This window comes from Carassius gibelio, chromosome B13 (genome assembly GCF_023724105.1).
Source record: "Carassius gibelio isolate Cgi1373 ecotype wild population from Czech Republic chromosome B13, carGib1.2-hapl.c, whole genome shotgun sequence".
Lineage (NCBI taxonomy): Eukaryota > Metazoa > Chordata > Actinopteri > Cypriniformes > Cyprinidae > Carassius > Carassius gibelio.
Window position 1 is genome coordinate 20,773,702 of NC_068408.1, and position 15,033 is coordinate 20,788,734.

General features: G+C 36.6%; 1 protein-coding gene across 5 annotated transcripts in view; it reads right to left on the minus strand.

Annotated features, from left to right (window-relative positions):
• LOC127970005 (disks large homolog 5) overlaps window positions 1-15,033 on the minus strand; it is a 63,045-nt gene that overhangs the window by 26,128 nt on the left and 21,884 nt on the right. For 3 of the 5 annotated variants that reach the window (XM_052572187.1, XM_052572188.1, XM_052572185.1), the window contains exons 2-10: window positions 13,725-13,793; window positions 10,670-10,832; window positions 9,781-9,924; window positions 6,335-6,518; window positions 3,117-3,376; window positions 2,477-2,789; window positions 2,010-2,240; window positions 589-773; window positions 369-494 (exon numbers count right to left, since the gene is read on the minus strand). In XM_052572187.1, the coding sequence (XP_052428147.1) occupies window positions 369-494; window positions 589-773; window positions 2,010-2,240; window positions 2,477-2,789; window positions 3,117-3,376; window positions 6,335-6,518; window positions 9,781-9,924; window positions 10,670-10,832; window positions 13,725-13,793 (1,675 nt within the window). The remainder of the gene's footprint in view (window positions 1-368; window positions 495-588; window positions 774-2,009; window positions 2,241-2,476; window positions 2,790-3,116; window positions 3,377-6,334; window positions 6,519-9,780; window positions 9,925-10,669; window positions 10,833-13,724; window positions 13,794-15,033) is intronic. The other 2 variants (XM_052572189.1, XM_052572186.1) reach the window with 1 other exon arrangement.

Below are 15,033 nucleotides of genomic sequence, written 5' to 3' on the forward strand. Positions count from 1 at the left end.
TTAAATAAATTATAATAAACATGACAATGTACATTTCATTTTTGCTACGGTAGGTTTATTACATTATTGCCACATTCATTCAATAGTATTATTATTAGTATTTATAAGTTATTATGGCTAGAAACTTGGAAAAATTACAATGAACATTCCATAATGTAAAATTTCTATTTAAATTTCTAGCCACATAACACTGTCTTTAGAAATACAATAAAGTTATTTTGCCACTTGTGTTTATTCAGACCTTTGTAAGAATACAACTTCTATTTGTGCAATGTTTACAACAGATGTAAATGAAAGAAAGAGCCCAGATTATCTGTGAACAACTGACTGAAGATTGTCAGAGAGAAGCAGGACTAAAGCGTGTTTACTTGAGCTCTTTAAGTTCCCTGGCTGCATCGTTGCGCTGCTTCCTCGTGTCGTCAAGATTACGCAGGGCATCGGCCAGATCGCTGACAGCACGGTCTCTCTCTCTGCGCAGATTATCACACAAAGTCCTGCCAAAACACAACAAAGACACACTCAAGTCTCAGCATCGGCAGCTGCATGTCATCGGATTCCTAGAGCGCTTGATTCAGAGGCAAATGTTACCGTATGCTCTCTCTCTCAGCAACAATCTTGTCTCTTTCCTGAAAGGCCCAGTCTCTGCGACACTTGGCCACCTCGGCCTCCTGCACGGCCTCCTTCAGCTCCTGGGACATGGCCTCACACTGTTTCCTCAACACCTCGATCTCTTTATTGGCACGCTCCATGTCCAGCGTGGCCGAGTCTTGTTTCTGTAGCAAAAACATTCATGATGAATATGATTTCAGATGATTTCATCACCTAAATGTAGACTACAATTAAGACATCTGTGAAGTCATATTAGTGAAATGAGTTAAATGAACTTCACCAGAAGGCTTTGAGTCTTAAAGAGCTGTTAGAGACCTCTAGTGGCTTTAAACTGAATAAATCTGCCTTGGGTTATTTTCACTGGAGTAATCCAATGGCCCACAGATTATGATATTTTTATGAGTTTGTGGTTTATGGTGTTTGTTTGTGCATGAAGACAGGTGTGAAAAATCAAGACAGGCAAGGGATAAGAGGTGAGGATACAATGCTTTGAGATCGGACCTCAGATTCATTGCACAAACAGCCCTTTAGACATTCCTGCCTGAAGAACAGTAGATAACTGCAGTGATAAATATCTCAGATGAAAACTGAATAACAATAGTAAAATACAATATTAAAAAATATGACTTTTGAGGCATGGATATGCAGAAGCACACACATTTTCGTGAGTCATGGGTCATAACACTCTGAAACTGCCACATAATCTATTAGAAAGGTATCATTTATATTTAAACAGTTAAAAACAAGGCTGTTGTAGTGATATACAGTACACTACAGTATATCTAGTATATCTAGTATACTGATCTGCTGTTCAAGAAACATTTATTATCAATGTTGCAAACAGTTGCACTGCTGAAACATTTGAAAACACTGCTGAAAACAGTGCAACCTCAATGAAATCAGATTTAGTCAGATTTTTGACCTTTTTCCTCTTTATCATTGCATGCTCTATCTGTCTAGAGCCTTTCGTTTTCCTAGGGCACTTTTAAGCACTTGCATTAGTAATGTTAAAATCACTTTCCTTAACTAACAGCACTGACAAGATAAAGTGAAATGACTGGTACAACTTAACTAGCCAATAAATGAACAGATGCAGCTCAGCTATTGTCATCTGCGTCTTTTTGCAGATACTTAATTATTTAGCATTTTCTCCTCAATCCAGACTCAATAAAGGAAATGTCTCCCTGTTGAAACATTAAAGCACGGAGCAGAATGCCAAAACTAAAAATAAAGTACTTTACTATACACATTTCCATATATTATTTTACCAGGCCTGGAAAATCCCCTGCGTCTGCCACAGAAGATTTTCCGTAGAAGATTGGATGCAGCAGTAGAATATGAAATATGCATTTAATATTGTCATTTATGTGACCATATATCGAATCCCAGACTGTAAGCACCTGTCTGGCCTGGTAGTATTCCCGCAGTAACTGGTCTCTCTGGATGATGGCCTCGGTTCTCTCTTTCCTGGCCACATCTCTTTCCTCCCGCACAGTCTCGATGTCTTTACAGGCCTGACTCAGCTCTTTCTGGGCCTCTGCTTTGTCCTTCACTTCATGGCAGTATTTTTCCAGCAGCTCATTTCTCTCACAGATGGCACGGTCTCGATCCACCAGCGATGAATTCAGCTCCTGCAAAAAGACACAGACGTCAGCGACAGTTATACACTATTGATTTAAAGTGCTTTTTCAAAACAGCATGTTATTCACTGTCTACCTAGAACAAACTTTACAGAACAGAGGCTCAGTCACACCTAAATCTTAAATACTGTATTCAGTGATACAGTGAGATTCCTCAAATAACTGCTGACTATATAACAGACTAGATGACAATATTGCATAGATATCTGTTATTAGGGACGTGTTACCTGTCTGAGAGCTTCCAGCTCCTCACTGGCCACCATCCTCTCAGACGAGGTGTTTTTGAGCCGGGCTTCTGCCGCCTCCAGCTCCGTCTGCAGCTTGTCCACCTCTTTAATGACCTGGTCCCTCTCGCTCATGATCAGCCTGTATTCATTGAACACAGAATCCCGCTCCTCCTTGTATTTCTCTGCATCCTTGACCGCCTTCAGCTGGAAGTTCTTGTAGCGCGTAACCTCCGACTGGAGTCTCTCCATCTCTCTCTGCAGCTCCTTGTTCTGGGCTGAGGCTTTATTCAGCTCCTGCTGCACCGAGTCAAACCTGACCGGGTTCAAATCAAAAATCTCAATTAATTAGTATTTCGATTAATGAGTGCTTTTCATCATTAAAAAGCACTACAATTTTCTGGGTGATATGACTGTAGTGTCTGAAAGTTAAAAAGATGTTAATGTACGACATTCAAGTATGCGTTGTGCGAAAAATGTGACAATTTACTTTATTATTGTAATGCCTGTAAATCAAAACTAGGCAAATTTAGGGGAATTTTGGCATCAAATTCAGAACAGAAAATACAAGAACAAAAAAAAAAAGCGTTTATGAAAGCTGACCAATTTACTTGAGCTGTGTTATGCAGCACACTGCTCGTACCGTCTCATAGATGTAGACCACTGCTGTTGGTACTGGATGGCCGTGTCGCGCTGTTTAAGCAGAGCATCTGTTTGTTTTTGCAAGCGCCTGTTCTCCTCCTCCACCTGATCCAGTCGACTCAGATCCGTGTTGTGACTGGCCACCTTCTCACTGTAGCGTTTGCTCAAGACGTCGTATTCCTTCTTCACCCCCTCCAGCTTATCCATCGCTGTATCGTAGAGCTTGTTCAAAACCTCTGATGACCCGTTCTCCCGGATTACCTGCATCCAAAAAGGCTTTCATGAACCTGATTTACTGTGTGGTGTCAAAGAAAAAAAATACAAGAAACAAACAAAAAATAATAATAAAACAAAACTCTGATAACCTGTCAAAAAAGCCTTTCATGAATCTGATTTACCATGGTGTCAAAGAAAAAACTAAATCAAACCAAATAAAACCAAAACAAACCAAAAACAAACAAAACAAAACCAAACAAACCCAAACAAAACCAAACCAAACAAAAACAAACCAAAAACAAAACAAAAAAACATGATTATCTTAGTTGAAAACAGCTTTAAAAAATCTGACTTACTATTTTCTGGAAACAAAATTAAATAAAACAAAAGACAAATTAAACAAAAAAACAAAAATACCCGATTAAACAGCTTTAATGAATCTGATTTATTGCATGGTGTCAAAGAAAAAACAAAAAAGTTAAACTAAAAACAACACTACATATTTGTACTTTCTGCTTTCTGTTATGAATTATATTAATCAGTCCTAAAGATATTGAAAACAGTGTTGGTGCATTAATGTAGAATTCAACTGATGTATGATTATACTCCTACATATATATTACCTCTTATAAATTGGCTTATATCACCACTTGAATTCAAGTTTGAAACTGCAACCACCAGAGGGCGATCATGAGTCTATAAAACATCTCCTGTACTTGCATGCCAAAAGCTGTCACTGCACTTACACACAAATACACAACACTGAATTCAGCAGTAAACAAACATTAGGTCCACTTCTTTTGCAAAACTGTTGACCTATTAGGACACAATGTCCTTAATGACATAATCGAAGGCCATTTCCCATTCAGGCAATAAACCCACACCTCAGTGGCCCCTGACCAAGCCATAGAGAGATTTCACTTGCTGAGTGATTGGCATCTGTATCTAACTCTCCTCTAGGCCGTGTAATCAGTGCTTAGAGTATTGACTAACTGCAAAAGCCTCTGTCCTTTTCTATCAGTCAGCAAGCACTTGCCCTTCCAGGCTGACCTTTCCCAAGCAGCCAGTGGGCAGCGTAAGCACTGCTGACGGGTCAAAAAGCAGCTCAATCTGAACGCTACCGCACAGACCCCGAGGCACGCCTGATCTGACCTCTCTCTCTCTGCGACAAGTAAGACTGTTTCAGACACAAGCAGGAGCTATCCTAATGCTTTAAACCTTTCCATTTGTGTCTGTGGGTTTAATCCGGGAGGAAGCCTGATTAATCAATCCGACAGGAAAAGACTCATTCCTTCATAGTAGCTGCAGAGAGCAGACAGTGTGTTGACACGGTGGCATCTGACTGAATAATCTCCTGTCCTCTGGCTTCCGCTTTATGTCAAGGTCAGATTTGGTTGCACTACTATGGGATGCTCAGCCTCCGGATTTACAACATAAACGCTGCTGTTCATGATGCAACAGACGCACTAATCCCACAACCGTCTACACTGCGGGGAATGACAATATCTGCAATTTAATTAACCGTCCCTCAAGCTGTGAAAAAAATCAGGGATCGATTTTGGCAGACTAACGTCACTTTCTGGATGACAGCAGTCCCATTAGGTCTGTTTCACACTGCAAGCGTAAGAAGCGCATATGTATTTTGGTGCCCGTATTAACAGGTTACATTCACACTGTGTGCATTAGCAGGCCTGTGCTGCTGCTGCAAAAAAGAAAAACACGGTACTGCGATTACAGTTTTGGCACTGAGCCCATTTTTGCTGCTTATAGCACACTCAACTAGCAGACAACAAGGTGGAAACTGCCCATATATATATATATATATATATATATATATATATATATATATATATATATATTATAAGCATTTTAATACATACTTTTGTCTAGAAAGGACATTAAATGGACGGCAAAGGCACAAAACTTACAGTAAAAACATTCGTTACAAAAGATTTGTTATTTATACACTGTCCTTTTGACCTTGAAAAATGCAACTTAATTTATAAAGCTGTTTTATAGGCTATAGACAAAATAATGTATGATCTTCTTTGTGAAAAAAAAAAAAAAATAGTGTTTAGATGTAAGGTTAATGTACTTCCAAGCCCGTTTCTTATGTTTTTTATCCATTACCATGTTTGAAACAGTTTTTCTGTAATCAAATTCTGTAATAGGAGTCCAATCTACCATGACACAAGGAAAATATGCATTTATATTACAAAAACATTAAAAAATAAAGTATTTCTTTATGATACAAGTCAGGGTTGTTCAGTTAAAGTTTCAAGAGGTGCAGCCTCTATATTTTTTCCAAGTATATAATAATAATATTTTTTACATGCATTGTATTTGTAAATTTAGATACATGCGAGTTCATGTAACAGAAAAAGAAAAAAAAAATTGTTCAGGTTTTTCCTCCTAAAATGTATACTATTTGTATATATTTTACTATAAACCAATTAGCTACATTAATCAAAAGGTTTTCATCTTGAGCAGAAAAGAAGGTTATTTAGCAGTTTAAGTTCTATCCTAGCCATCTAACAATAAGCTCACAGAGCTGAAAGGGCTTGAATAAAGCGCGTTTGGCTTTAGATAAAAATACGAAAGGATATAGCGCTGAAAGATATTTACCATAAAAGAACCCGAGCGCTTATGTCATCCACTTTGCTGATTTGATGCACTGCTCACTTAAAATGATGCTGTTGTTATGGCTTGCGGTCCGGATGGATGCCGGGGTGCGGATGCAATGCGCTTTTTGAATATCAGTTACAAGATAAGAGACTCGAGCTGCTTTTAAAATATTCACAAGTCCTTTTCTTCGAGTCAAGTCTGGAGTCATTTCAGGGCGAGTATGAAGTCCATAGAAATGAATGTGCTCCAGTCTGAGTCACTAACTCGAGCTCCCATCTCTGATGCATGGTGTGTTGCTGTCACAGTCAAGATGTCATTTTATGTACACACTGCTTGCGCATGTATGGAGCAGCCCTGTATTAGGTGTAAAGCATGTACCTGTTGTTGCTGTAGTCTCATGTCAGCCACCTCTCTCTGATCTTCAGAGTGAAGTCTCCTGAGCTCCTCACAGCTCTGTTTCAGATGGTTGTGTTCCCGAACCAGCTTAGTGTTCTCTCTCTTCAAAACCTCCATTTCCTCCTTAAGCTGAGACTGTTCGCTTAGGAGGCGGCTATGCTGTATGCTGAAAGAAAAACGCAAAACAAACAAACAAGCAACTGAGCTACATCTATTGCAACTCTGTTACATCACATGAGAAACTGTATCACACCTTACTTGTGCGGTCCAGGTAATGTTTCACTTTTATGGCTGTTACAGCCAGATGTCTTTTTAAAAACAATCAGGGATCATTAAAACCCTGCCCTGAGGGCACTGACCTAGAGCGGGGACTGTATTAGTAACTACACAGTGACAAAAACTAGTAAGCTGTTTACCCGGGCAGACTTTTAAGGCATCATAGTTGTGTTTCCAAACTTAAATAAATGTGTTGTTGTTATTCTAAGATACCTTGTTTTAGTCCGTTTCTAAGAAAACATCACACATTCCCTTTCAAGAAAACGCAATGCCATAATACTCTGCAGCAAACTCAATCCAAGATTGCCAGCAAAGCAAAAGAAATGCAATTATTAATACAATTCAACATTTAAAACTATCAATTGTCCATTTCAAATGTCATTAACTATTTTACAAAATATTCATAAGTCTATTTATGTTTATCAGAGTAAATGCATTGTCAGCATTTTTGTACAGGTGCATCTCAATAAATAAGAACGTCAAGGAAAAGTTCATTTATTTCATTAATTCAACTCAAATTATGAAACTCATGTATTTAATAAATTCAATGCACAAAGACTGAAGTAGTTTCAGTCTTTGGTTATTTTAATTGTGGTTGGTTCACATTTTGGTTCACACAAAAACCCACCAATTCACTCACCAATCTCATGTACTCAATACTTGGTAGGGGCTTCTTTTGCTTTAATTACTGCCTCAATTCAGCGTGGCACGGAGATCAGTTTGTGGCACTGCTGAGGTGATGTGGAGGCCCAGGTTTCTTTGACACTGGCCTTCAGCTCATCTGGATTTTTTGGTCTTTTGTTTCTCATCTTCCTCTTGACAATAGCCCATAGATTCTCTCTGGGGTTCAGGTCTGGTGAGTTTGCTGGCCAGTCAAGCACACCAACACCATGCTCATTTAACCAACCTTTGGTGCTTTTGGCAGTGTGGGCAGGTGCCAAATCCTGCTGGAAAATAAAATCAGCATCTTCAAAAAGCTGGTCAGCAGAAGGAAGCATGAAGTGCTCCAAGATTTCTTGTTAAACGGGTGCAGTGACTTTGGTTTTAAAAAAAAAACCACAATGGACTAACACCAGCAGATGACATTGCACCCCAAATCATCACAGACTGTGGAAACTTAACACTGGACTTCAAGCAACTTGGGCTATGAGCTTCTCCACCTTTCCTCCAGACTCTGGGACCTTAGTTTCCAAATTAATTTCAAAACTTGCTCTCATCTGAAAAGAGGACTTTGGACCAATGGACAACAGTCCAGTTCTTTTTCTCCTTAGTCCAGGTAAAATGCCTCTGACATTGTCTGTGGTTCAGGAGTGGCTTAACAAAAGGAATATGACAACTGTAGCCAAATTCATTGACGCATCTGTATGTGGTGGCTCTTGATGCCTTGACCCCAGCCTCGGTCCATTCCTTGTGAAGTTCTCTAAAATTCTTGAATCCACTTTGCTTGGCAATCCTCATAAGACTGGGATTCTCTCGGTTGGTTGTGCATCTTTTTCACACTTTTTCATTCCACTCAACATTCTGTTAACATGCTTGGATACAGCACTCTGTGAACAGCCAGCTTATTGGCAATGAACTTTTGTGACTTACACAAAAGGATGTCAATGATTGTCAGAGACCATTTTGAAGTCTCAGGAAACCTTTGCAGGTGTTTTGACTTGATCAGCTGATTGGCATGTCACCATTTTCTAATTTGTTGAGATCGTGAATTGGTGGGTTTTTGTTAATTGTGAGCCAAAATCATCACAATTAAGAGAACAAAAGACTTAGACTACTTCAGTCTGTGTGCATTGAATTGATTAAATACATGAGTTTCACAATTTGAGTTGAATTACTGAAATAAATGAACCTTTCCTCAACATTCTAATTTATTCAGAAGCACCTGTATTTTATGCATTAAAATAAAATAAATAAAAGTGGTTCAGTTTCAATACCAGACAATACCAGTAGTCAAGTAGGAACAAACAGAATTAATGTATTTGTTCTCGAGACATCAGTAACATGCAAACAGTATAAAAGAGAATGGTTGTGTGTGTGTGTGTGTCTGTGCTGTAAATCACACACTGTTGAGGGAATGGGGAATATGGGATTAATCCCTCATCAACTCAATCTTCATCTCTATGCGGTCGTTCATGCCCCGCAGAGACGGAGACAGGAGGGCATGTGTCCTTACATCATAATCAGATTACAGCCACTGCACATCTGTGTATGGATGGACAATATTATGTTGGTGTGTGGAAAAGAGCACACTGGCAAACAAGGGTGAGTCAGAAACAACGGAGAAGAACAAACTTCCTTGTGTACACTATTATATTGCCAACTGGTTTAGATAACGAGGCTACATTAAACCAATGTCAGTTAAACTGATGACATATGACAAAGCAGTTTCATAATTACTTCCTTGTGACTGTTTTTTGCATAAGGATTTTTTATAGAAAGACACTGCAGGGACAGTTCACACAAATACTATTTTTGTCATCATTTACTCACCATACAAACCTGTCACGATTTTCTTTTTTTTTTCCTGTGGGACGCTAAAGATACTCAGAAATGTCTTTTTTTTTGGACCCCACTAACTTTCATTGCATTGGGTAAAAATAGTAAAACAGTAAAAAATACTTGAAAATATGTTCTGGAGGGTGATATGAGGGAGAGTAAATGGTGATAGAATTGTAATTTTAACCCTTTCACCACCACTGATAATTATTTGCCTTTCTGTGTCTTTATTTTTATAAGGTAGGTGGCAAAATGCTGGCTAGAAAAAGTTAATTTTCACATTTTAAATTTTTTAAATTTAATTAATTTAAATTGAACATTTATTGTAATTTCAATTTTTTTATTATATATATTTTTTTATTGTTTCATTTTTATTTCTTACATTTTTTATTGTAATCATAATTGCATTTTAGGTTTGAAATGATAGGTGGATGATTAAATAACTGGGTGAACACTTGAGTGTTTAGATAACACTAAAAATGCTGCCTAAGTGCATTACGCACATTAATATTGCAACATTAACTGAGTTGCAGAACAATGTGCTTCAAACATTTAATCAAGCCAAATAATGCAAGTGCTAATTAAAGACTGCTAAAAATGCAGCAGATGGCTCTTAGCATGTCTGTTAGCGAGAGATGCATGGCTCCTGTACTCACTGGTAGTAGTCTGCCTCCTTCACGGCCTCCTCGCATCTCTTCAGAGTCTTGGTGTGCTGGTTCTGCAAGGACTGCAGGTCTGCCATGGCCTTCGTGCACTGCATTTTCAGACGCTCGTAGTCATGGCCAGGTTTGGAATTTGGCCTTTTGGAGACAAAGAGGAATACATCAGCACTGCGTTCCTCAGTCTGCAAGGGCAGCCCAATGTTAACTGGGATAACAGAGACTCTATTGGTCAAATGTTTGGAATTAAGATTTTTTTTAATGTTTTTGATACGTCTCTAATGTTTACCAAGGCTGCATGTATTTGATCAAAACACAGTAAAAAAATAAAAATATAATAATAATAATAATAATGTGAAATACCAAAATTAATAATAAATTAATTTTAAAATTTACTAGTGCTGTATAGTTATTATGTATAAATAAATACAAACACCTGGAAGGTTTAAATTTTTTTTTATAAAATATATGTATATATAATATAAATAGAGGAATATTAATTTATTCATGTATAAATGTAAATATTTCAAAATATAAGTTGCAATAATAAATGAATAATAAATAAACACAGTACATATACATATATAATGTAAACAAAAACTTATTTTGGATGTTATTAATCGTGATTAAACATTTGACCGCACTAAAAATGACATTTACTTTTAAATAAAAAATAAAAATAGAAATCAATTTCACAATAATAGAGTTTTTAGATTTTTTAAAACACATGCAGCCAAGAGAGACTTCTTTCAAAACATTAAAAAAAAAATCTTAATTACACCAAAGTTTTGACTGATGGTGTACGTTTACATCTGAAATTATTTTATGAACCTTTACAGATCTGAAATTAAATTGCTGTTTTTTTTCCCTGTAAAAAGAGTTGTACCTGCAGTCATCAAACGTGGTGCCAGGTGAGGCGAGAGCCAAGCGCTTGCGGAGTTCGTCCCGCTCTCTGGTGACTTGTCTCAGCTGGAACAGCAGGGTGTCCAGGTTCTCGCTGGCCGGCCGGGTGTCAGTGAGCGCAGGTGGAGGTGATGAGGCTTTGGTACCTGCAACAGTGAGCACGTCACCGGAGCACAGACAAGCTCACCCAGCACTAATGCAGGGATACATCAGCACAAACACCCCCAAAAGACTAAAACTATAGCCACGGCTGCCTCAATTGAGCAATCAAACTTGGAATTACGTCAATTTCCCATCATGACAGTCAAAAAGGTTAACATATAAAGGTTATACTTTATAACTTAGTTATAAGGAGGTTATAAACTCCTTAAGGGGTTAATTTTGCAATAACATGATTCCACTTTTTACACTTCTTCCCACACAAGTAAATAATTGGACACAAGTTCAATGTAGACAAACATTTAAAGTACACTGCTTTTCACCACATAAATAATAATGAGCGAGAGAGATACTGATTTCAGATGAAACCGTATTCAAACCTTACCTGTTTATTATCTTATAATCCATCCATCACAGATTACAAAACAATGGTCCGGTCAAGATGACGAACACATGCTATATGGAGTGCAACACTCAGCTCCAGAAGTGAAACTGACATTTTTTTCTCAGAAGGGAAATTGATTTTAACGATAACTTATAAACTTTTAAAAGCACACCTTCTGTGAGCTCTGAGGTGGTTCATTGGGTGGTATAATGCTTTTGTTGAAGCCACCTGTTAACATTATTTTATCTTATCTTTTAAAAAATAGTGTTTAACAGGGGAATTAAACAAACAAAATTGTAGTAAAGCCATTATGCACATAGATTTGAACTTTTGTCTTTTTTTTTTTTTTTGGTCCGATTTTCAAATATCTTTTTTGCTTCAAATAAAAGTTTGTAATGTTCTGATTCTCCTTATAGCTGGCTGGTTTGGTTTATGGTTTATAGCTTTTAAACTAAGACCTTTAAAAAAATCACTATAGGAAAAATAGTAGTGCCAGCACAGGGAGCACCAGCATTATTTGCTTAAAAAGGTGGCTTCAACAAAACCATATACTGTACCACTGATTCACAATCTTGGAGCTCACAGTAGGTCTGTCTTTAAAGCTTTATCATTTATTGTTAAAAATCTATTTCCTAGTGGAGAAAGTGAATGATGTTTTTACGTCCGGGAACGACAGTCTAGAAAACCTTATGTGGCAGAGAAACAACTGCACTGTCTTTGAACTTCTGTTTTTGCATTAGCTTTATAGCATTGCTGTTGAAGAATAATTAGCTAAAGTGATTCACATATTGTACAGTTACCGAAAGTTCTCATGCGCATTGTAATGTTGGAGTCAAGGCAGATGTTTTAAGTTTTAAAAGAACAACACTAGACAGCTTGTTAGGTTTGAGACAGTGTTATTGTAGTATTATTTATATACTACTGAAGTATTTGTTAATATTTTCTATTAGCTTTATTATTAGATTTATTCATTTTTTATTTAAATTTAAGTTAAATTGTATTATTTGTTATGCATTATTGTATTTGCTTTTTAATAGTTTCAGTGATTTTAGTACTTGAACTTCTCATTTTTATTTACGCTTACGTTTTTACATTTATATTTTACTTGAAAAAAATTATTTTAATAATAGGTAATAGATTTAGCTAACAATAACAACACTGATTTTAGTGCAGCGCTACTATCACTAAAACTCATATAAAAACAGGCCAAAACCTAAAACTAAATCTGACCTTTAAAGCTTGGCTGTACTAAAAAAAAAAAAAATACATAAATAATCATACAAAAATTTTTTTTGAAAATGCTTGAGGTCACAATGGCAGACATTCTGAGCACTTTATGTAAATGATGATCTTTTGGGATGAGCAGCAACTAAAATTACACCATAATCTTTTGGTCTTGGACAATCTGCTGCAGATATTCAGAGAATGAATTCAGCTTTATGTGAAAACAAAGAGGATAATCTCCATTACAGATAAAAGCAGGGCAGACAACATAGTATTTGTCAAGATGTCATTTCATGGTCTTTCTAGGGATTTATTAGAGATGTTTAACATGAGACTACTTGATAAAAAGAGCACAGCATTTTTCAATTACTTTCAAATTCCCAGATACATCCAGCTTGCAGGAATCCTCAATTTGGTGCAACTATTTATAAATCTTAAATGTTATGGAAGTCTTATGTATACCAAGTTAAATGCATGTCACTATAAAACAAATTAATGTATCTTTATATATGCATCACACTAATAAAATATCTCGTGAATCGATGTAGCATTTAAAAGTGAAACGTCATCATGCTGCAATAATTCATTGTCTGTTTGTTTCAGATATCAAGTTGCTTTTTTTAAACTCTGAAATTAAACAAAGGGATGAATGAAGTATGTGGATAAGCAAACAGTTGACGGTAGCCATTGACTTCCACAGTATTAAAAAATTACAATGGAAGTCAATGGATAAACACATTTTTTTCTAAATATCTTCTTGTACAAGTTTGGAACAAGTGGAGGGTGAGTAAACAAAGACTAAATAAAATTTTTCATGGATTATCCACTAAGGGATATGACAACTAATAAAGCTGATATGAAAAAAACTGCTTTTAGTGTCATCTATTTGCAACTGATTGAGAACAGGCTTTCTGCTGACATTATCCTCACTGTCTCAAACCCACACTGCTCCTCGTCAGACCCAAACAGGGAGACGGCATTATGGGTATCTCCAGTGCAATGTTTTGGTCCCTTTAGAAAGCACTATGTGAAACTGCCAAGTCATTTGGATGGCGGTCAGTCTCAGAGCACATTCTCCATTGGCACTGAACCAGGAGAACAGGGCTCGGCCTCCAGACACACGTCATCACCGATCATCTGAGCCTTCAGTCTGCTTTGAGAGACTTTACAAATGCATCATACACACCCACATGTGCCACAAGCATTGTTGTTACGGCACGGTGACAATGTGTGCAAGGTGTCAAGGGTGGGAGCTGAAACTCGGACATACCGACACTGCTGAGGGAGCTGCTGCTCTCCGAGTCTGATGGCATTGTGGACAGGACGCTGTAGGTGGAGCCTGCGGACGAGAGAAAACACCATTATCAACTCAACACTGACACTTACAGCTCTTTCATTGACTAAATGCTCAATGCTGGCAGAAAGGTAGCACTTCATCTGCAACTCTCTACAGCAAAACACCTAAACATTTATTAGAGACAGAACAATAGGTCAGTTTCAATGACTGTACTAACATTCACACATCAAATGAGTGCGTCTATACATGGGGTCTATTTACTTCTCCATTTATTTAGGTATTTGATGTGTGTGCATATTTCAAATCAAGGAAAACTAACTAAATATATATTTTTAAAATTATGCATATGCGCATATATTATATATACACACACACACTCACACATACGAAAATAGAAAAATAAATGCAAATGTAAAAAAAAAAAACAATAGGAAATTAGGAAAACTAACTAAATATATATTTAAAAAAATTATGCATATGCGCATACATTATATATAAACACACACACACACACTCACACTCACTCACACAAATATATCAAAATAATGTAAAAACGAAAAATAAATGCAAATGTAAAAAACAATAGGAAATTAGGAAAACTAACTAAATATATATTTTAAAAAATTATGCATATGCGCATATATTATATATATATACACACACACACATACATACATCAAAATAATGTATTATTACTATACAAATTATTATATAAACATTAATAGTATAATTTAAATATATTAAATAGTTTATTATTATTATTACAAAGTTAAAAATAACAAAAAATATTATCATTATTATTATGAAAGCATGTAGATATAAATATTATTATTTGTATTATTAGATATTCAAAATTAAAATATCTAATGAATGTTTTTGCTATAGTCCAATGAAATTATATAAAGTTATTTCATGGAAAGTTACTATGCAAATTAATAAGGATCAGTAAAGTTTGCTAATATCAAATGTTTGACTTTTATAAGAAATGCCAGCAAACATTGAGGCTTGAAATGATCACAGAAAACAGAAAGACACTATACAACAAACCCCCAGAAAACTACCGGCTCTGATATGGGAACACATGAGTATTCCAAAGTGTGTTACTGCGAAAACACCCGGGTATATAAACAAATATGAATAAAAATGAAATGGATAATTGAATCTTTGCAGCTCTTCCACTGCAGGGCTCCTCTTCTTAACGAGCAGAGTGTGTGGTGACAAGGTTCATTATCACAGGCCCGACTCCACACACACACACACACACACACACATCGAAATCCAG